Source organism: Salvia splendens, chromosome 17 (genome assembly GCF_004379255.2).
Source record: "Salvia splendens isolate huo1 chromosome 17, SspV2, whole genome shotgun sequence".
NCBI classification, from domain to species: Eukaryota; Viridiplantae; Streptophyta; class Magnoliopsida; order Lamiales; family Lamiaceae; genus Salvia; species Salvia splendens.
In genome coordinates, this window is record NC_056048.1 from 9,298,619 (window position 1) to 9,323,468 (window position 24,850).

The window sequence follows — 24,850 nt, forward strand, 5'->3', positions numbered from 1 at the left end:
GAATCAGTGTCAAGACAAACAAAACTGCAAGTAAGTGTCTGTCCCCACTCCCATGGGTAAAAAAAATTCTGTCAATTAACTCCTATAATTCTCCAATATTATTGAAAATGTAGGAATCCAAGAAAATGACTAAATGAGCCCTTGAATTTGACCAGACAAATTTATCATACAAAATTAAAATTTACACTTTAACAAAGGTAAAGGAAATATTGGTATGTTGAAAAATCGAGAAAACTTTAGCAAGACGATGATTTACAAAAAATTAAAACGAATTATAAGTAGAACTCAGAAAACACAAAGGAATGTCGCCTTTTGCATAAGAAGCAAAAAAGTATTTTCTTCCCACTTGACTTTATTTGCAAAGCCTTTAACACTTTAAGGTGAAGAGATGAAGATGTTTTGGTCAAAAATGGAGAAAACATAATTTGGAAGAGACAATGATCCTACTGCCTTTTGTCTCCTTAGTGTGGACTGCTCAAACTATTCATGCTTGAGTACTAATATGTTTATTCATCACTTTATTCATTCTCAACTTTCTTTTGACTACTATGCTTATATTTATCTATACAAATTGAACATGAATATTACAGTAACATTTCATTCGAAGTTATAACATCGACAAATATATACTATAACTTTCATAATTTATATAGTGATTTCAGTTATTTTTTACACTAATTTTGGATACTGTTACATTTATTTTTAATTTCATATGCCAATATCCTCACTCAAATCCTTCAGGATCTACCTTAGTTGTCACAACCGACCATACTAGGGGTACTATAAACGAGGCAATCGTGACCAAGGGATAACAATAAAGACAACATTTAAGGATAACAGTTTATATGGAAAACTTAATTAGCTTTAAAGAAATATATTCTAGTTCATTAAAAGTTAAACAACGAATTTTTAGTTTAAAGAAACTAAATGTTATAAATTTATTATTAATTAGCAAAGACTTTTAGCAAATGATTTTTTTTTTCACAAGAAGCAGCAGGGAAAATAAATATCAAAATCCAATTAACTTCCAAGAGAAAGCATTTGATTTAGTTTACGAAAAACCATTTTAGAGTAACAAGGTAAACATCCAGCTAAAGCCTAACACAAATGGACATGCTAAAAAACAATACGAAATAAAATAAGGTCTTGAGGCATAGTTCCAAAAATATAGCAGCGGAGATAAGGTTTCAAAGAGAGTCAAGGATGACGCCTACGTATGAAGACACAACACATCCAACATTTCATAGGCCGACTCAACATCCACCGCAACATCCCACTCAACCTGCACATAGGGAAAACACATGCAGGGCTGAGTACTTGTTGTACTCAATGGGCTCATGCCGAAAACATTTTATACAGTTATGTCATCCATACCAGTGATCTCGTGTTTTACATGTAGTTAAGAAATATCATCGAGTATCACAAAAACAGTTTCATAGCTTGGCCAGGCAAAACAATCTCCCCACTTTCTCAACAATCAATCATTCACATCCTCTTACCATAGTGCGACGAAAGTGTGGCCACACTATTCGCCCACGATACCGACCGACTAGCAAGGACGGCTCGCGATCCCCTCTGTGTACACAGCCTGATAGGGTTTGCGGCCCTACTCAGACCCGAATTCGTTTATCATAGCCCTATAGCCTAATGGAGCGAACTCACAAACTAGGCATCAAGCACAATCTCAACATAACCCTATAGCCTAACGGAGCAAGCTCAAACGAACTAGGCATCAGGCAACAATCTCAACATCAAAACAATCACGGCATGACATAACACTTTAAACCACCCTTATAGCTCCACAATCATACTTTTGAAACGTAAAAGAGTTTAGTAAAGAAAGTCCACCTCGATTGTTTACAAACACGGTTCACAACTTTATTGAAATCCTTGCTCTTCGTACCCACGTACTCACAACAACCCTTATCAACATCATAACCACATAATACAACACAATCAGTTTTCTATTAACACATTACTCATGCATGCCCTATCGTTCCTTTCATCGTTTTCTTAGATTGTCTATCCCCAAACGTTCATCAACAAAACGAAACGAACACTCAAGCATACATCAACGTGTAACACATAGCCACATCATAGGATACGTTTCTTATTCACACATGTATCATTTATTCACTCAAAACTTGACAACAAGTATTATTTTAACATGACAGAAATCTGGCAGAACTGCACACTCGTTTTGTAAAAATCATTAAAAGTCCATCCGACCTCCGTTGGGGCTGAAATTTTATCAAAACACATTAGACACATCAAGGATCATCTATTTAAAATTTCACATCAAAATCACATCTTTAGGTCGGTCAAATCAAAAACGAAACTCACCGGACGAGAATACAAATTCTGACAGAACTGCGCAGTTAACTTTAACAATTCATTTAAAATTCATCGTTCGTCAAAAGAGGCTGAAATTTATACACAACACCGAAGACATCTCAAATTTTACTCAGTTAAAAATTCGTGCCAAAATAAGATCGTTTGGTTGGTCAAACATACGTCGGAATCTACTGTCCAAACACCACAGTTTTTATGCTTCACAAATTCTAATTAGGGTTTATCTATCATTTATCCACACATACCTATTCATACTTTCCACACATATTCATGCTTCAAAATCGACCTCACAACCATAGTCTCATATTTACACATATCGTCCACTAACGAATCATCCACAATCTCACACATACACATACATAAACGCATATCCACATACTTTCTCATGCAAAACATCAATCTCAACCGATTAATTTTTAGATCTATGATTTCTACACTCACTATATGCATGAGGGAATCAAGAAACATGGGTTCAATGGAAAGGATGAGAAAGAGAATTCAAATATACCTTTCTTGTTCAAAAATAATCGGTAGGAAAGATAATTGATGCGATTCTTCGATGAATCTTGAATTTTCAACTCTAAATTGATGTAAGAACAAATGATTGGTGAAGAATTGGTGGAGAAGGAGAGGGGGAGAAAAAAATCGCGTGGGAGAGAGGAGAGGAAGAGAGCGGCATGAATAATGGGGCTAGGGTTAGGGTTTGGCTTATTTATTCTCTAGATTTAATCCCACACTTAAATAAAATAATTAAATTGTGGGGGAATAAAATAAAATCCCACAATTTAAAATAAAAGTAGGCGTGTGGAATGGGAGAGATCAAGGAAAAAAATACTTAAATCCTCAAATCAAATAGGAATAGGATTTAAATTTGGTAAGATATGGTAAGATTTAATTGGATTTTAAATCAAGGAAGGAGACAAACAAGATACCAATTAAATCCACAAAATAATTCCTTCTCCTAATTACTAGGAGATTTCGAAAATTTCAAGGGATGGTATAATTTGGTTTGGATTTAATTTGGATAAATATCCCAAAGCAATTAATTAAATCCAAGAAAGAAAGTATTATTTCCAATAAATAGGAGGGCCGAAAATTTCAAATAAAATGGCTAGAATGATTATGCATTATCCCATTTAAGTTAATTCACACATTGGAAGCTTAATCACATTAACTCACATAACCCACAACAACTAATTTCACATAATTAACTCAACCACATAGAGACTCAATTTCCACAAAAGAAATTCTTATTCAACATCCACATTAATAGAAATAGAAGTTGCAAAATTTCGGGGTGCTACATTAGTGGGGTTAAACTTTTTTCTAATTGGATTGGACATGATATTTTCTACTAAACTGACTCAAATTTAAGTCCATTTGTTTTTTTAGTTTCAATTAAATTTGGTTCATAGTTGGCAACCTCTGATACTATGGTACATATAATTACATTCAAAATCAATATGTAATAAAAGGAGTGGACCGTGAGACTTAATAATAATTTCAATTCTCTCTTTATTACATGAAATATCGTAGTAAAAAAAATTTTGTTTCGCCAACACATTCATTAGGTTTACTCAAAGATTGTTACGATTATTTTTATTTCGCCAACACATTACCAACAAGTAGTTATTGTGGATCTTTCGTGAATGTAAACACGGCAAGTACTTCCTCCATCCCAAGGTAGTTGGAACATTTATTTTGGGCATATTTAAAAAATTGATATGCTAAAGGTTAAAGTGGAGAAAGTAAAATAATATAGATGAAAAGAAAAATGAAGTATAAGAGAGAATAAAGTTTGTGGCAAAAAGAGAAATGATTTAACTATTTTAGAACAATTTAAAACGAAATATGACTTAACTAGCTTGATACTAAGGGAGTACTAATTTAAGCAAAATCCACGTAGTACTAGATTTGGTTCTAACTAAAATTACCAGTAAGAATATACTATGTATCATATTGTACATTTGGCTATAATTAAAATTACAAGTAATAATATATATGGAGTATGGGTAGTGATAAAATGCAAACTCATATATTGTACAAATTTCAAAATATGATCTGAAACGTTAAAAAATATCAACAGATGACAAAATAGTAGCAACAGAAAATGTCAATACAATATCAACACAACATCAACCGTTGACAATGTATTGACATTTTCTGTTGCTACTATTTTGTCATCTATTGACATTTTCTAACGGTCCAGATCATAATTTGGAGTTTATACAATATTTAGAGTTTGCATTTGATTACATTACTATAAAGTACTTATTATATATAGTTAAATTATCATAAAAGTCATCTTAACACATCCAGACACAAAAAAAAATCAACCACTCCACCAAGTTCAGTTCCACATTTCTGCAGTAACACGAACTCAATGAACAAAAAAAATCAACCACTCCACCAAGTTCAGTTCCACATTTCTGCAGTAACACGAACTCACATTTTGTTCATTTTGTTTTAAGCAAGACTTATAACATGAAATAATTTTAACGGGAATTTATGAGTGCATATAGTCTATGGTGTTACAAATGCCAAATCTGTTTTGTTTTTTAATTTTACCAATTAAAAGAATCATTTATATTAATTTTACCCTCGAAGCAATATGTAATTAATTCAAAATCTAATAACGTATCACAATGTATACTTGGAATGACTTATATTTTATATAGGAGTATTTAGTTTATCAGCGTAGCATCTCAATTATACTAGAATATGGAGTACTGTATTTTATAAATAGAGATTTATTTTAATTAGAGGGTGATTTAATTGACTTTCGTTCACATTAAATTACCACCTTTAGAGCATCCATAATGGCGGCGAGCGGACCGGCTAGCCGATCTCCGGCGCTCGCCGAACCATTGTAACCTGCGAGCGCCATTTCAGTGAAAAAATCGGCGAGCGCACGCCGATCCGCGAGCGCTGGGCGATGCGCTCGCCGGTCCGCTCGCCGCCATTGCAGGCTCCTGACCGGCAAGCGATTTTTTTTTTAAAATTTTCGAAACACTATATATACGCGCTTTGCACGTCATTTTCATTCGCACCACTTGTTTTAACGAGTACTCTCTCTATCTTAATTTCTGTAAAAGATCAACAACGGGAAATGAGCAACGTGGGTGGTAGTAGTGGTGGTAGTGTTGGGGATGTTGAGGAGTACGAACGTCGAATGAACGAAGCGTTAGAGGCCTATACGAACCGTGAGATTGATTGGCTGATGCAGAGGGCCTTACAGCCGGCGGTACCTCGACCTCGACCATGACCAGTTGGCCACCGCCGAACATTGATTGAACGTGATCACGTAGCTGCACATCAGCGTCTATACGAAGACTACTTCGCACAGGACCCGCGGTTCAACGCCAACCTTTTCAGGCGCCGTTTTAGGATGAACAGAGCCCTGTTTATGCGTATTGTTAATGCCTTCGAGCATCGATATCTGTATTTCGGCTTCAGGCACGATGCGGCTGGCATACCCGGCCACACATCTATTTAAAAGTGCACTACGACAATCAGGCAGTTGGCCTACGGAGGCGCGGCAGACATGTGGAACGAGTACCTCCACATCAGTGAGACGACTGCCCTTGAATATATGAAGTATTTCTGTCAGGGCGTGATTGAAATTTTCCGTGATCAGTACCTTCGAAGCCCTACCCCCCGAAGACTGCGAGGATCTGATGCAGATGCACGGGGAGAAGCATGGGTTCCCGGGTATGTTAGGCAGCATAGATTGTATGCATTGGGAGTGGAAGAACTGTCCCGCTGCCTGGAAGGGGTTCTACACGACCGGCTACAAGGGAAAGAATCCCACGATGATCCTTGAGGCCGTAGCTAACTACCGGCTGTGGATTTGGCATGCGTATTTTGGGATAGCCGGGTCGAACAACGACCTCAACGTCCTCAACTCGTAGCCCCTTTTCAACGAGTAGTGCCAGGGCGTCGGTCCGGCCATTAGTTTTGTCGCCAACGACAACTGGCATGATATGGGCTACTACTTGGCGGATGGGATATACCCTAGGTGGCCCGTCTTTGTGAAGACGATCAGATGCGCATCAGATGAGATGAAGGCCTACTTTGCGGAACGACAGGAGTCGGCGCGCAAGGACATGGAGCGCGCATTTGGTGTGCTCCAGTCTCGATGGGCAGCAATTAGGGGTCCAACTCGTTTGTGGCATATCGACTGCATTGCTGATATAATGTACGCCTGTATTATCATGCACAACATGATTGTCGAAGATGAAGGTGTACAACTGACTAGTTGGGCCAACGACAATAATGAAGCCGATCCAAGCCACGGCATGGCCTCCCCAACGTACGAAGTGGGGTCCCGCACGATGAAGCCGACCTCCTTCAAGCACATGCCGACATGCGCCAAACGGATGCTCATATTCGACTCCAAAAGGATTTAATTGAAGAGTTGTTGGCGCGGATGACTGCACGACGTTAGTTTTTTTTATTATGTAATTTTTTAAAATGTACTTTTTTTAATTTAAATAAAATTATTGGATTTTCCCGTATCTGTGTCTTCAATTTAATTCCGTATTTTGTGTGATTGTCAATTATTCAGCTTATATAATTTTGAGTGATGTGGCTAGGCTATTGCTGGGCTATTTGCTTGTCCTGATGATGTGGCAGGAGGATTTTTAATGCTGATGATGTGGCAGGAGGAGTTTGTGACTGAGTTATGGCTGGGCTATTACTGGGCGAAAGCCATGGTTGATGCTCTTAGCGGTATACACGTTAACCAGTGCTGACGATCGGAATTGCTTTCATTTTTTATTAGTATAAAAATTTAAAAGGAGGTGTTATGATAAATTGAGAGAAATTAACTGATTAACCATTCTAAACTAAGCAAACTCATATATACAAAAATTTAAGTGGAATTTGGACGCATGTATTATCTAAACTAACTAAAGTCACTAAACATGCATTGAATGGAAAATTGGAAAGGCTTATTCATTTATTTTTTGATGCAGCATTCGCATCAATTAAATCATAATCAAAATTAATAAGTAATTTGATTTTAAATTAACTGTCAATTAATCAATATTGTATACTAAATTTGATGACTATAATAGGAATAGCCTCTGATGAGCTATCTATTCCATAAGGGAAAAAGGTCTTCGACAAAATGATGGTCATAAAAGACTATAGAGAAACCCCTTTAGACTTAATTGATCATCAAACATTAGTTTCCACATAAAACAAAACAAAACAAAACAAAACAAAACATTAGTGTGTCACAGTTGATGCATCATATACCAATAATTATCACAAAAATAAGAAATAAAGTACTAACTAATTACACATCATATACCAATAATTACAATATCAACAATACTTAAAAAACTTTTAAGAATTACAAATATCCTTAAAACCAATACAACAACAATAATTTTACAGAGGGAAATTTACCAAATGATCCCTGAGTAAGTGTGTGTCTGAAAATTGGGTCCCCAAAAGAAAGAATGGATTGTTGAGCTGTCAAATCGATTCTGCGCCGGAAAATGATTGCGCTTTTGAATTTGATAACCAAAAATTGTTTGTCACTGCAAAAAGATGAAATATAGCCCAACTTCCTCTTCTTCTCCATCTCCAACCTATTCTATTCTGTTTATTCTCTGCCCTCCTTTCAATTTGTCTCAACCTCATCTCTGTAAACGAGTTGTTTACCTAGGTGGGTTCGGTTCTACACTTTATTTTAGAACAATGCCACTCAAGATTTAGTTACGACACTTCTTCAATTTTGATTAATCTTGAATTAATTTAGTTTTTTCATTAATTGATTAAAGAATATAAATCTATATATTGAGCGTCATTTGATTGGATAAATTTTTCTGTACTAACACGCCAAATTGGTCTTTTGCTTATGAAAAATAATTTTGAAATCATCCAATTTAAATATATTTGGATCAATTTAATTTTATATAATAAATCCCAATTCCCAAATATCTAGTTTTTCCTTGAATTCGTTGTTTGAATTACATGAATATACTGTAATTAAAGTATTTTATTTTCTAGTATAAATTTGTGTACTCGTATAGACATTTTCAAAGGAGTACAGACAATATTTTATAAATAATTTATATACATTGTAATTCTTCGGAATGATATTAATAGGGAGTGATCAATTGCTAACTCATCATTTAATTGATAACTACAACTAATTTAAGACCATAAGATTTTAGAAATCTTGTGGTCTACAATTTGTCATGTGTAATTTCATTTTTCAATTTTTAATATTAAAAAGATAATAGCAACTATCAAATTTAGGATTTAGAAAATATAATGTCAATACAGTGTATGAAATACATCAACACAAAGACATGACAATGTCAACACAATTTCATATTGACATTGTACAAGCATTGTATTGGCATATTATGGTCATGTATTGATATAAAACTGGTAATGAAATTTATGAAATTTTTTGAAATGTTTTTCAAATTTTGACATCGGAACATATGCAAGTGAGATCTCGTTAAAATCCTTATGAAATTATCTTTAATTTGATATATGTTGTGGGTAAAAATAATTTAAATCGAGAAAGTTATATGCGTTTTAAAGTTATGAGATATTTTTCAAAAGTTAGTTACAACTAATTTGTTGTAAATTGACCTATGTTTTTTTTATCGAATTGACATTTCGGGGCTGATGATCTAGGCTCTTGATTTGAATATCTAATGGCTTAGCTATAGAACTTTGAACTTTTCTAATTTTTCCCCAAATGATAAAATTGAAGCTGATGTGGCAACTAAAACTTGGGCAGTGCACTAAAACGACGCAGATTTGATTTAATTAATTTTAAAAATTGAAAAATATAAATCAATTTCATAAGTTTTCCACTAAAAATCATACACTTCACATCTTTCTCCTTTATTTTCTTCCTCCCCAGAACTAGAACTGCCGAATAAAAAGAAATCTCCTTAAATCCTCTTTATTTTTCTGTATTTGATTTCCCAAATTCGTCTCAAAGAAAATAAAGGAGATTTATTCATCGCCCATAAAAATATTTCTTATTTATTTTCTTCTATCACCAAGAAATTTGTATCTGATTTGCTGTCGAAGTAGAAGAAGAATTATGTATTTGATTTACTCCCGAACTCGCCCAATAAAGAGATTTCCAGTGGGACTTCTGATATATATTTCTTCTTCTTCGCTCATCTTTCTCACTCCCTTCACTCTTTTCCTTACCATATCACAATTTGGACAATTTATTTACATATTTGTCTCTCCACTTATTATATCCACCTGATCTCTTCTACTGCTTATTGCCACCAACTGTAGGAAAGAAATCAGGAGTATAATGAGTGATTGATATGAAGAATATTTCCCAAAGATAGAACACCTTTAATATAAATTAGGTTTACCTTTTGTGTATCATTGTGTAGCCTATATAAGTGTATGATCTCTGTACATTCATAATCAATAAAATCATATCCATACCCGAATTCTACATGGCATCAGAGCGGGAAGCTTGTAGGCTCAGAGAATTTTCATCATAGCCGGGATATACCAATCTCGACCTTTCCGGCCTAAACCGAACCAGAAAATACCCACCCCTACAAAATCGAAAACATGTCAGACACAGAGGACATCAAAAACGATCCAGAACATCTGGCGAAACTGAAGAACAACAAGAATGTCACCGTGGCATTAAAGCTCAATGGGAAGAACTACCCATTATGGTCGAGACTTATGAAAGTCAAGATCTAGTGGTGTTTTCATGGATCTTCGATAACATAGAGAAAGAAATCATTGTCGACTTCGCCCACCACCTAACGGCGAAAGCACTATGGGACAGCCTCTCCGTGACGTTTGAGAACAAGGCGGACAAGTACCTCATATATGACCTGGAAGAGAAAGCAATCACAATTAGACAAGGGGGTCTGGACTTAGAGACTTATTACCGAAGAATCAACGGGCTATGGATTAACATCGACCATTGCCAGAAACAGCCCGTCACTTGTTGCGATAAGGGCGTCAACCAGTACCGAACACATTCGAACGAGAAGAGGTTGTTCAAATTCCTGACCGGACTGAATCGGGAGTATGATTCAATCAAACCAGAGATCCTCAAAGAAGACCACTACCCATCAGTCGAGGCGGCTTACGGATGGGTGAAGACGGAGGTGGCTCGACGGAACATCATGCCACCGGCGTCATCCTCCCCACCGAAGCCGTCGGCAATTACGCCGGAGACACATCATCTCGGGGAATTGGGAGCGGATTCGCTGCCCAGAACCAACGTGCATCACCGCGACACAAACTGCCGCGTCCCGCAGCTACCGGCCGACCGGGGAGTTGACAAGACACGTCCAAACTTTGGTGTTCATACTGTGGCAAGCAAAAGCACACGTATGAGACGTGCTTCAAGAGGTTGGGGTACCCGGAGTGGTGGGAAGAAAGGCAGAAAGCGAGAGCAACCCAATCTCAGGAGAAATTAGCCATCGGAGTGAACGAAGACGGAATACCGAAGCAAATCAGTACCGGCAATAATGGAGGAAATGGTGGACAGGGGCCGACGGTGAACTCGGGAGCTCAACCCGGCGGCAGCAACTTACGGGGGGCCGACAACTTTGCCGGATGCACAGAGACGACGGGAGGGTCAGGCAGAAGGGATGGCGGCGCAGATGCCTAAATTCGAATTGCCACCACATAAGTCTAGATTTTTACAAAATGCACCCCATAAAATTAAAAAGGAACCCCCTGATCCTTATAAATTCGAAAAAGACCCCAGCTGCAAGCCAAAATCTCATATAATGCCCTATAGTCATAAAAATTGCAAACCAACCCCAGTTTTATGTGATTATGTTTCTAAAAATCCGTTTGCACCACTAGAAAAAGTTTCTGCTGCATTTCATGTTGATAATATGGCCGATATACATACGAGGGGATGGATTTTTGACTGTGGGGCAACCGACACTATGACTCCAGAGAAAAATGATTTTGTCGATCTAAGTTGTGAAGTTGATAAATCTTATATTAGAATTGCCAATGGAGAACTGATTACAGTTGTTGGATCTGGAACTATTGAGATATCTCCCACTCTTCGTCTCAAGAATTGCCTATATGTTCCTACTTAATCTCAACGGCTAATGTCTATTAGTCATGTCACGAAGAAATTGAACTGCACGCTCCTAATGCACCCAGATTTTTGTATCTTGCAGGATATTCAGACGAGGAGGATTCTTGGGCGTGGCACTGAGAAGCAAGGACTCTACTATGTGGACGAGATAGCTCAACATGGTAGTGCGATGCTGGCTCACGGGTCCACGAAACAAGAAACTTGGCTTTGACACCGAAGACTAGGACACCCCTCCTCGGGTTATTTTAAACTTCTTTTTCCGAACCTTTCTATTCCTGCTGATTTTTCTTGTGGAACTTGTGTTTTGGCCAAGATTCACAAACAGTCTTTTAAACCTACGAATACTCGAATGAATTCCATGTTTTCCTTAGTACATTCTGATGTGTGGGGTCCTGCTCCAATTGTGGGTGGAAATGGTTTTAAATATTTTGTGATATTTGTTGATGATTGCACTAGGATGACGTGTGTTTATTGTCTGAAACACAAGTATGAAGTATTTGATAGATTTGCCTCCTTTCTCAAACTTATCCAAACACAGTTCCACACTACTATTAAAATTCTTAGATCTAATAATGGAAGGGAATTTGTGAATAATGCCATGACCCAATTCTGCACCTAAAAAGGTGTCATCCACCAAACTTCTTGTCCATATACACCTGAACAAAATGGGGTAGCCGAAAGAAAGAACAGAACGATCCTAGAAATGACCCGAGCCTTGATGATTGAATCCAAAGTCCCGAAATCTTTTTGGCCCGAAGCAGTTGCCACTTCTATCTACCTCATGAACCGACTCCCCACTAAAATCCTTCGGATGAAAACACCCATTGATACCTTGTCCAAAGTTGCCAAAATACCCGATTACCTGAACCTCTCACCAAAAGTCTTCGGCTGTACAGTCTACGTTCATATTCCAAAACATAAAAGAACCAAACTGTCCCCATGTTCAACCAAATGTGTCTTCGTGGGTATGGGTTGCACCAGAAAGGCTATCGATGTTTTGATCCCCACACCAAAAAGGTCATCACCACTATGAACTGTAATTTTTTGAAAACCGAATTCTTTTACCAAACCCAACTTAGTAGCCAGGGGGAGAGTGATCCAGGTAGTACTAGTGACTATCTAAGTTGGGTTGTGCCATTGTCAAGCTCTTCGATTTAGGATCCAACAGAAACAGTTGTCACTGCCACCGAGCAGGTCTTGCCGCAAGAGTCATCTCAACCACTAACTCAAGCACCTCCTCCGAAGATATCCTAGGTAACCCCTGACTCAGAATAGTCTTCTGTACCTATTTCTACTGATCCACTTGAAACAACACCTCAAGAGGAGGAGAATGGCATCGATGGAGATGCTGGACGGTATATTCTTCCACATCGGAGTACAAGGGGGATACCGCCAAAAAGATATTCCCCCGAGAAGATAGGGAATAAAAGCCGATATGGGGTGGCAAACTTCGTGCAAGGGAATCTATCTAAAATGGCAAGGGCTTTTGCGGCTGCATTATATGAAGAGGAAGAGATCCCACAAACGGCCGAAGATGCAATGAGGCATAAACACTGAAGATAGGCAATGTTTACTGAAATGAAGGCTTTGATGAAGAATAACACGTGGGTGAAGGGCAAGCTGCCTAAAGGGGTCAAAATTGTTGGGTGCAGATGGGTGTTCACAATCAAGAGAAGGCCGGACGGAACGATAGAGAGATATAAAGCTCGACTCGTGGCGAAGGGATATACTCAGACGTATGGTGTCGACTATGCTGAAACATTCTCTCCTGTAGCCAAGATCAACACTGTAAGAGTGTTGTTTTCCATTGCCGCTAACAAGAACTGGCCACTTCATCAGTTCGATGTGACTAATGTCTTCCTCCACGGAGACTTGCCAAACCCTGTATTTACAAAACCCCCTCCTGGGTTTACTCAAGAATTCCAGAATGGTGAAGTATACCAATTGAAGAAGACACTTTACTGCTTGAAACAGTCTCCATGAGCATGGTTCGGAAGGTTCACTGAAGTAATGAAGAAATGAAGAAATATGGGTACAAGCAAAGCAATTCAGACCACACTCTGTTCCTCAAGAAGAAAGATGGTAAGATCACGTGTCTGATTATAGATGTAGATGACATGATCAGTACAAGAGATGATGAGAAGGAAATTAGCGAGTTGAGAAAGAACTTGCTCAGAGAATTTGAGATGAAGGATTTGGGATTGCTCAAGTACTTTCTGGGAATAGAGGTACTACGGTCAAAAAGGGGAATCTTCATCAACCAAAGGAAGTATATATTAGACCTGTTGGCGGAAATTGGGATGATATATTGTAAGCCAGCAGACACCCCCATAGTTCAAAATCATGGGCTACAATTGAAGGAAGGAGCAAGACAGACAAATAGGGGAAGATATCAGAGGTTAGTCGGAAAATTGATCTATCTATCCCACACAAGGCCGGACATAGCCTATGCAGTTGGAGTAGTAAGTCAATTCATGCATGCACCTCAAGAAGAGCATTGGGAGGCGGTACTGCGAATAGTTCGATACTTGAAGGGGATAGCCGAACACGAACTTATGTTTGAGAAACATGGTCACATGGAGGTTCATGGTTTCACTGATGCTGATTAGTTTTACCTTTGTGGGAGAAAATCTTGTGACATGGAGGAGTAAGAAGTAAAAGGTGATGGCATTGTCCAGTGCAGAGGCAGAATTCTGAGGAATCAAGAGTGGATTGACAGAGATATTATGGCTAAGGAAGCTTATGACAGAGTTGTTCCTGCGACCTATACAACCATGTAGGTTGTTTTGTGATAACAAGACATCAATCAGTATATCCGAAAATCCGGTTCAACATGATCGAACCAAGCATGTGGAAGTAGATAGGCACTTCATCAAGGAGAACATCGAAGCTAAGGTGGTGGAAATGCCATATGTCAAATCTGAAGATCAATTGGTGGATATTCTGACAAAGGCTGTGAACTCAAAGTCATTCCGAGAAGTATTAGGCAAGTTGAGTATCGGGAATCCCGTTACTTAACATGAGGGGGAGTGTAGGAAAGAAATTAGGAGTATAATGAGTGATTGATATGAAGAATATTTACCAAAGATAGAACACCTTTAATGTAAATTAGGTTTACCTTTTGTGTATCATTGTGTAGCCTATATAAGTGTATGATCTCTGTACAATCATAATCAATAGAATCATATCCATACCCGAATTCTACACTATAAAATTCCTAAACTTCAGCCTTCAGTGTTAGAGGATTGCTTCCTATCTCAAATCGTAACTAATCAGGTAGGTGGCAAGGGAGAGCATGGAATTGTACCAAATACAGATTTTTCTCCTACTTCGGAGGTTCCGGGGAAGAAGAAAATAAAGAAGAAAGATGTGAGGTGGATGATTTTTAGTGGAAAACGTATGAAGTGGATTTTTATTTTTTAAATATTAATTAAATCAAAACTACGTCGTTTTAGTGCATTGCCAAGTTTTAGTTGCCACATCAACTTCAATTTTATCATTTGGGGAAAAATCAAAAAGTTCAAAGTTCATGCATTTATATTAAAAATATATAGTTTGGGGAAAATTTCAAAAAATATTGAAAGTTGATGTATTTATAGGCAAATAACCGTTTTAGATTTATTATCACCCTTTTAAAAAAACAATTAAATTGATCTAGCTACAAACTTAATCAAATAATGGATATAAATGATTTTAAATTGGAGAAATAAATTAAATTAAAAAAAGTCCAGATAATGTGATTGGATTTGAATAGTAAATCAATATTAATTGTCATTAATTTATTGAGCCAATTTAGTTAAGCATTATTCTATTAGAATAAGGTATATCCAAATCTACTTGGGTCCTTTACCAAATTTATTAAACAAGTAATCCCTCTGTTTCATAGTAATTGAGACATTTATTTCCGGTACGTAATTTAAGAAACATGTGTGTAATGTATTAAATAAAAAGATACTAATAAAGTAGGAGAGAGGGAGAAGTAAGAGTGGAAAAATGTGTCATTTTTTACTAAAAAAATGAAATGACTACTACTATGGAATGCGAAAATGGAAAGATGAATCTACTATTATGGAACGGAGGGAGGGAGTACTATTTAAATTTGGAAGTGGGGGATGTCACTGCAGCTAGTCCGCAATCCGTGGGTTGGCCCAAATAGACCACAAAATTTATAGGGTTATGGTTAAAAATTTATAGCCTGCTAAAATTATAATCCGATTAGCCAGCATTCAGAATAAGACTAACTAAAAACCCGATAAAATTTCTGTTTGTTTGACTCCTAATTGATAGTTTATTAATTTATTTTTATAATAAAAATAACTAAAAAATAACCTTCAATTATGAAGTGTTAATATACAATTAAATTTTATTAATAAGTAGATAAATAAATTACTATAAACTTCAATTTCATTAAAAATATATTTAAATTTCTAAATATACTTTAAAATTTCTCAAAATATGTTTAAGTTTTATTTTATTTATACAAATCATAAAATTAGTAGGCATATAGTATCTTAAATTCATCATAATTAAATGTCTTACATCCTATAAGTATAACTAATTTTTATCATTATGTATTGGATTGATTATGTTAATTTTATTAATAGTAACCCAAATAGTCCGGTGGGCTAGCCCGAACCCGAACCTTTAGGTTAATGGTTGAAATTTTATAACTGGATAAAAATACAACCCGACGAGCCCGCACCAGATTGACCCGCATTCTGAGCAGGGTTGGCCTAAAAACCGCTGGGTTGACCCGATTGACATCCCTACGTGGAAGGTTGTGCATGTGCACATGCGGGACGAGTCCCATCACCTCAGCCTCTCCGATGGTACGCGGCCCGAACCTCCCCCCCCCCCCCCCACAACACACACCCCTGTCGACCCCTAACCCCGGTGTGGGTGATTGGGTGCACATATTAGAAATGACTAGCAATTTGGGGTTGATTGGTTACTCTCGAATCGTACATTTATTAAACAGATATACTGAGATTATGATAAAGATTCAATAAATAACGAATAATTTTATTTTATTTTGTAATCTTGAGTTGGGTTTATGATGAAATTAATGAGAATAACCTTAAAAAGCCACAAAGTTAACCTCGTAGTACTAAACAATTACTACTATAAATGGAGATGCAAGTGAAGATCTCATATACTCATCTGGCCAACAAAAATTGACACTGAAGGCCTATCTATAGAAACATTTTTTAACAATATTTTCTTGAAAATCCAATCGAGATCAACCTCGTTGATTCCTTTTCCCCAGAATCGAATTTGCTGATCACATATTAGATTCCTCACCACAAAACATATTTCTTTGTAAGTGCAATCACATTCTCTCTTTCACACATACACCAACTCACAAAAGATTATAGTGTATGAAATCTTAGACTTTAGATTAATCTTTTTCGTTTGTTATTTTCAGATTTTCTATATATTGGATTGTCCCAGTTAGAAAAGTGAGGTTTAAGAAGAAGAAGATATGTTTTCTATCCCAAGTTTCTATGAACTCGGGACTTGTTCGGATTCATACGATGTTGTCGGAATGTTGAATTCCCCGACAAACTCCGACAATCCAAACCTCAGCCCAAGATCCATGGCCGAAGCCAAAGCCGTTGCAGCCAGCATCAGCCACAAGGAAGCCGAGCGCCGCCGCCGCAAGCGCATTAACGGCCACATCGCCACCCTCAAATCCATCCTCCCCAATGCCATCAAGGTACAATTAAAATTAAAAAAATTTATTTATCTGTCCCACTGAAATAAGCTGAATTTCCTTTTTTGTAATTTATGGAAATCTTTTCACTTTGTATTGTACTTTATTATTCCATTATTTCAACTAATTTTTATTATTATTTTCTCTTACTTTATCAATTATGTATTGTAGACAGACAAAGCCTCACTGCTGGGAGAAGCCGTGCGGCGCGTGAAGGAGCTGAAGAAGACGGCGGCGGCTCAGGAGGATTACCCGAGCGAGGCGGACGAGCTGAAGCTGTCGCAATGCGAGAGCACGGGGCTGGTAAAGGCGGCATTGTCGTGCGACGACAGGCCGGAGATAATCGTGGACATGATACAAGCGCTGAAGGCGGCGGAGGCGAAGGTGGTGAGGGCGGAGATGGCGACGGTGGGGGGGCGGACGAAGAGCGTGCTCTGGGTGAGGGTGGGGGCCCAAAACGACGCCGGATTAGGGGGCTTGAGGAGGGCGCTGAAAATGGTCATGGACAAGTCGACGAGTTCGGAGCAGTCTTTGCCGGGGAGCAAACGCCCACGTTACTATCATTTGTGAAGTTTTGTTCCTTTTTCGAAGGGACCACGGCTTCGAAATGTTGCTATCATGGATTTGAACCAACATCCTATTCCTATACAAAACAACTCTGCTTTCTCTATTTCTTTTTTGAATTAGAATAATATTAGTAGTGATTTTGTTTTTGAATTATGTTAATCGTGTGTAATTAATTACTACTATATAGTATAGACATATGACATCTATTTATGGAAATTGATTCTGTGATAATGAGATTCCTTGATTCATCGCTGGGGATTTTTTGGATACTTGGGATTGTTATGAGTACCTTGTTTGTATGTACATTGCATGTTTTGGTGAAATAGAATGGGCCATGAATCTTTATGTGTGTTTTGTATTTTTTGGTGAAAATTAATGCATTGCAATGATAAATTGATCATACGCGATTCTAAACTTTAATGTGATTGATGTTTCATCACTACAGAATATTCGGGTAGTTAATATATTTAGTGGTGTATAAGAGAGCACTAATTCGATGTTATTTTAATCAATTTAATTAATACCACGTGTGATCATAATTGTGAATAAGGTGGCTGCGCCGCTTTCAAAGCACCGACTACTGACTTGCATTTGCTTATCCAGTTGAAAATTGGGCTCAAAAGAATTGCAGCCCACATTTGTGGGCTGGTGTTTACGGCTCTTGCTTTTCACATTTATTATTTTAATTGCAGTCAAATAAAGAACACAAATAATATATTTTAATTTGTGATAATTGACCACACTGAATTGGACAAAACTCACCGAACCAAAATCTTAATTTTAGATATGTGAAGATCATAATATTTTATGAAATGGATGAGATAATATTCGATCAATATATTAATTAACGTCAAATATAACATTCCGTGAACATATTCTTTTATAATGGAATATACATCCACAATCTTAATAATTTATACTACAATATACTCCCTCCATCCCAAAGAGTTTGTCACGTTTTTTCATTATATGTTCCATAAAATTTGACACATTTTACTTTGTACCATTTTTAAGCAGTGGACTCCATATTCCACTAACTAATTTCCATTCACAATTAATTATAAAAATAATATATAAAAGTATGACTCACATTCCATTAATGCTTTCAATTCACTTTATATTACAATTATTAAAATATGTGCACAGTCAAAGTGTGACAAAAATTACGGAACATATGGAGTATCATATTAGTAAAATATTTGGCACATTATAAAATTAGTGCAATACATTAACGTAGATTAAAATTATATATATTTTGACTTTTTTTTATTTTACTCACTATGTCATTTTAACATAATATCTTACACTAATTTGTCCTCATTTATATCAAATAATCAGGGATCAAAATGATTTCGATCTATTTTGCGAAAAATTAATACTCTTGGTCCTTTAAAAAATACTCTTGTATAAACTTTTGAAAGGATGCGATTTTTAATTTATAATTGGTAAGTAAGAGAGAAAAATGAAACTAATATTAGTAGATAATGAGTTTCATAATATTATTAGCAGTGTTAAGTGAGTTAAATATTTCTTAATTTAGAAAATTTATAATTTTAAAAGATAAAATTAAAAAAATTGTTCATATTTTTAATGCAATGGAAGAAGTAACAGAAAAAATAGTGTGGCGGAAGCTTAATCTCCTTCATCCTCTACGGGTGTGTCCAATATGGGTAGGGATGTCAATCGGGCCAATCAGTTCGGGTTGTCAGGCCATTTGGGTACAGGCTATTCGGATTATGATTTTTTCGGGTTATAAAAGTTTGACCCTAACCCTAACCCTTCGGGTTTCGGGCTTACCCATCGGGTTATTATGGCCAATGCGTATTTTTAATTCTTCTAATATTTTTGAAAAAATAATACGTATTTTTTATTTTTTTAATTATATACATATTTTTAATTAGTCATGAAACAATGAAATACATATTTTTAATTTTCTTTAATTATATACAGATTTTTAATTTTCTTTAATTATATACAGATTTTTAATTAGTCATGCAACAATGAAATACACATTTTTAATTTTCTTTAATATTTTTGAAAAAAGATTAAGTTTTTCAAATTTAAATAACTTATTCATTACCTATTTACATAATTATTTACAAAATATCTATCAATAGTATTTTTATGTTTATGTATTTAAAACATAAATCAACACTTTGTTTTAAAATTCAAACATAAATCAATTCTTAGAAAATTGAATAAAATTTTCATAACGTGAGAGGTGGAGCGTAGATGTAACAAAAATATTTTGAATTGTTGAAGAGTGAATTATCAAGAAGCTAGCTAATTGGAGTAACTCTAAGTTTTCTTGAATTATGATTGGTCAAATTTAATTTATTTCAGCTGTAAATAAGTCAAATAGTACTAATTTATCTTTGTTTTAAGAATCATCGAAGTACGCATAATTCAATGACGAAGCGGCGCCAAAACACTTTGCACTATTATAGTGGAAATGTACTAAAAGAAAGATTTTATATACGAGTATCTATGAATCCATGAACCACATATTGATTTTTTTCGTGATCTCATATAGTCGGTTGACGTATTTGGATTTTGCATGGTTTTAAAGAGTTGTCTTGGATGATTTTGATTATATTTCTATATTTTGGTATATATACATGTTTGTTGAGAATTAATAGAAAATTGATTAGAAAAATGTACACAAAATATGTGGATGTGCAGCAACCTTGTTTGAGTAATTGTTACTCGTGATTTTGAAGTCCGATAAGCCCCTAATGCATGTCATTCTCTTCGTCTTCGAAAGAGCTTCGCGTGAGTATCTTTCACGTCTCAATTGGAGCTTTGTAAAGAAAGTTATGCACGTTACAAAGAATGCACAGATCAGAAGCCTTCAACCCGACGGGCTGACCCGTAACCCGAACGGGCCAGCCCGCCTAACCCGACAAATCGAACGGGTAGCCCAAATGGCCCGATTTTAAATTTAGGCTCCGAAATTGCAACCCTAACCCTGTATTTTTATCGGGTTATTCGGGTCGGCCCGCAGGTTCCGGGTTATATTAACATCCCCAACCATGGGTGTGAGCTAGGTTCGCTAGAAGTTTTTAAAAAGGTGATTCATTTGAGTATAAATAAATAAATAAATTAATTAATTAATACTCCTTCAGTCCATGAAATATTATCCAGTTCTGCCATTTTAGTCCGTCCGTTGTCCACTTTGATTTTTTTTATTCTACTTTTGATAAATAAACCTCACTTTCCACCAACTATTTACACTAACATTCTATTATAAAACTAATATATAAGTATAGGATCTTCATTCCACTAACTTTTTCAACTCACTTTTCTTCACATTTCTTAAAATCTGTGTCGAATCAAACTTGGACAATATTTCATGGATGGAGGGAATATTTTAATTTTATTTAATTTTTGGGAACAGTAGAAATATAGGTCATATATGCAAACATTTGACATTCGTTACCTATGAGCCAAACTAAGAAAATCCTTTAACTGGTCTTGCATTTTGCAGTTATTAGCCCAAATGAGACGAGTGGTGCTAGATAAATATTTTCTCCGTCCCATTAAATATGAAACATTTGAGTTTTGGCATGAGATTTTATTTAGTGTTGTTTTATGAGTTAATGAACAGAGAGTAAAGTAAGAGTGAAGAAAAAATAAAGAGTGTTGTTTCCATTTTAGAAACATTTTATTTTTAATGGGACAATCCCAAAAGAAAAGCGTTTCATTTTTTATGGGACAGATGAAGTCAAATGAGGCAAAGTTACGAAACTTTATAATCATGTATACATAGGTAATATATAAACCTGACACTTAAAAAAATATTTTACACTCTACCCTTTTGAGGGTGTATTAGTCTAAAAAAGTGAGAAAAGATCAACAGCACCCGTGCATAAAGGCATAGTATAGCGACCACAAATGATAAATTGGAAAGTTTAAGTACGGCAAATGTGCATCAGTGAAAATATAGTTCCTAAATTTGTATGATAACTGAAACATACATTTGAACTTTATTGGATGATTGGTTTATAATGTTATGATTAATTAGGTTGATTGGTATTTTCTATATAGTGGAAAATAATTGTCAAGCCTGAACTTGATGATAATATGAATTGATTCGAACATTTACCAGATCTACCAAATTTGTGGGTGCTTGACCTCTGTATTGGTATTAGAGGGTTTATATTAATGTGCTGCTATGACCATATTTCTATAGCAGACAATATTACAACAAAATTTCAGTATATGATTGAATTTTCGTAATACGAACCTAGCCAATAATTCAAATTATAAAGTTTAAAAAATGCTTCCAGCTTGTGTAGTGTTTGGAATTTAATCACTCCTATTAGACACATAGGGGAGCACTAGTGTTCTTTCACCCTTAGAGTTACAACATCCTTCCAACCATATGCTGACATGTGACAATTATAAGCAACAAAACAATGTAATTAAGCAACAAAATTAGTGGATGACATTGATAGATTTTCGTGGATTGCACAAAAGACCATTTATTTTGCATTAAATGTAGTTTATTTTGCATTTTAGTCTACAATGTAAAATAAATTGCATTTAATGCAACATAAATAGTCTTTTATGCAATTTGCGGAAATCCGTTAATGTCATCCATTAATTTTGTTGCTTAATAACATTGTTTTGTTGCTTATAAGTGCCACGTGGCAACATGTGGTTGGAAGTATGTTGTGATTTTAATTTGAGTTATTTTTGAAATGCACCCTTAGATATAACTATAAAAATACTTAAGTAAGTCATGAACTTATTTATATTACTATTCAAATAACACGAGTTTCTTTGGTAGCTAATATTAACATACGTTGTGGTTTAATACGTATTTAATATGTATAGTGAAAATATAACGTAGAGGAAAATATATGTAAATTATACCTCATGCTCTAATTTGACAAGGGCCAAAAGCATATCCCAAATTTATTCATAGATCTTTCAAATTCGTTACCATGCAATTATTTAATCATTTATTAGATCGTATTGATGATCCAAACATGGCATTCTACTACATCGGAATATATTCAATCAATTATTAATTTCTTCGGAGCTTCCTTTGTAGTCTTTCCCACCACCACCATAGCCGCCGCCGCCACCGCCACCGCCACCGCCACCACCACCTCCTCCTCCACCCTTCCCTCCGCCTTTTCCACCACCACCACCACCATATCCGCCGCCTTTCCCTCCACCTTTACCTCCGTCATGCCCACCGCCACCCTTTCCACCACCACCTTTCTCCCCTCCACGCCCACCACCGCCCTTGCCTTCGCCTTTTCCACCATCGTGGCTGCCACCACCGCCGCCCTTGCCTCCGCCTTTCCCACCACCTTCTCCGCCCCCTTTTCCACCACCACATTCACCACCTCCCTTTCCTCCACCTTGACCACCACCTTTTTCGCCACCATGGCCGCCACCACCATGTTCACCGCCACCTTTCCCACCACCTTCTCCGCCGCCTTCCCCACCACCTTGCCCTCCACCGCCATATTCTCCACTACCACCATCTGTGGCATCGTGCTCTAGAAGCACCGCTTCATCATCAGCTGCATTTTTAGCATCCAAGCATTTAGATATAGAAAATAAATCATGTATTTGAATGATAATATAGTCAAACAATTTGATTAATACTATGTCAAAATAACACTAAATTAGTTTGATCCATCTTTCAATAAAACTAAATACCCATTACTAGACAAATAACACACCAGAACTCCTGCAACACCACCTCGAACACCGGCCCCGGAGAAAACGACCGCAACACCTTCGGGTTCGCCCGCCTCGGCAGAACCCACCCCTACGTTGGTTGGGTTCCAAGACCTCATCACCTATACATAAACCAAACAACCAAATCTCAACATGCATGTACATAAAAAGAAATACACCATTGGCATTCTTCAATATATAAGTAGCAATTTAACTAAAACTCGCCTTGATGCTCAACCTCTGATTCCACAGCTACTATAGAGCACGCAAGCAGAAAAAGAACAAACAAAACAAGACCTTTAAGCTTCATTTTAGTAAAAGGGTTTTACGATACAATAATGTAATGATCCTGACACACTCAATTTATAGATACATGTTACGTCATACCTCAACCGTTTTTTTAAAATTTTGTTATCAATAATAAATTTTCACTCTGTATTTGTTTATGATTTCATTCAATACACCATGTGTATTTTATATCTACACGTAGCATATGTTGGTTACATTAATTAGGGATAATCATGATGTTTTTTATCATATTCTGGTTTATTCCATAATATTTGAAATTTAAAATTAAATCACAAAGTTTAATTTTTTTTTCAATTATCCCATCCATGAACAAATTGACGTCTCTCGGTGATGTTTAAAACGATAATATCTCAATTAAATAAGAAGAGAAATTAGAGTATAAAAAAATATAAAGGAAAAATATTTACTTTAATGAAACACATCGTTTTGAACATCATTAAAAGATAAAATTTTGTGAATGAATGAGACAATTGAGAAAAAAAATTGATATTTCTTAATTCAATATTCCAATTATAAGGATCACGACACATACTAAAATTTGACCAAATTTTATAATTTAAATGGCTATTATTTTTAATAATTAAATACGAGATGTAATTAATTATACTGAGGAATATGAAGTTGAGCAGCGACAACAACATTTATGATAGGTGGTTAGCTAGAGAAAAACAGTACTACTCCACATCTCTTTATCGTTGTAATTTTGTGTTAAGTCTTTGTGTAAGGATGTGTATTACGTTATATATTTGACTGTAGGTTTAAATCCTTACATGCAAAATCTCTTTTAAAATTCTCTAGAATTTGTGTATGGAAGAGAAAATCTATAGGAAGGGTGATTATACTTTTGTGTTGAAAAATGGAAATGAAAGGTAAACAGATGCTCTACCATCTGAGCTAAACCCCCTAAACAAATATAATTCGTAAAGGTGTTTAATATATCTAAATTATATATATATAGAGAGGGTGGTGATCAATTGAGATTTTTTAGCCTAATTGAGAATAGAGATACATTATCAGCCACTCATTTTTATTAAATGAGAGGTCTAGAATTTGCCACATAGAAAATATTTTTAGATTAATTAATTATGAAATGGCAGAATGATAATTTCATGGTACATTTT

At 36.0% G+C, this 24,850-nt stretch overlaps 2 protein-coding genes across 2 annotated transcripts; one reads left to right on the forward strand and one right to left on the reverse strand.

Annotated features, from left to right (window-relative positions):
* Positions 1-16,614: 16,614 nt before the first annotated feature.
* On the forward strand, positions 16,615-17,902 carry LOC121775138 (transcription factor bHLH30-like). Its single transcript, XM_042172122.1, has 3 exons — positions 16,615-16,759; positions 16,866-17,156; positions 17,325-17,902. Exons 2-3 carry the CDS (start codon positions 16,923-16,925, stop codon positions 17,721-17,723), a joined length of 633 nt encoding a protein of 210 aa, XP_042028056.1. The 5' UTR covers positions 16,615-16,759; positions 16,866-16,922; the 3' UTR covers positions 17,724-17,902.
* A 4,158-nt stretch (positions 17,903-22,060) lies between these two features.
* LOC121774278 (ctenidin-1-like) lies at positions 22,061-23,735 on the reverse strand. Its single transcript, XM_042171179.1, has 4 exons — positions 23,646-23,735; positions 23,423-23,542; positions 22,838-23,260; positions 22,061-22,107 (listed from the first exon to the last, which is right to left on the reverse strand). Exons 1-4 carry the CDS (start codon positions 23,728-23,730, stop codon positions 22,061-22,063), a joined length of 675 nt encoding a protein of 224 aa, XP_042027113.1. The 5' UTR covers positions 23,731-23,735.
* Positions 23,736-24,850: the final 1,115 nt, after the last annotated feature.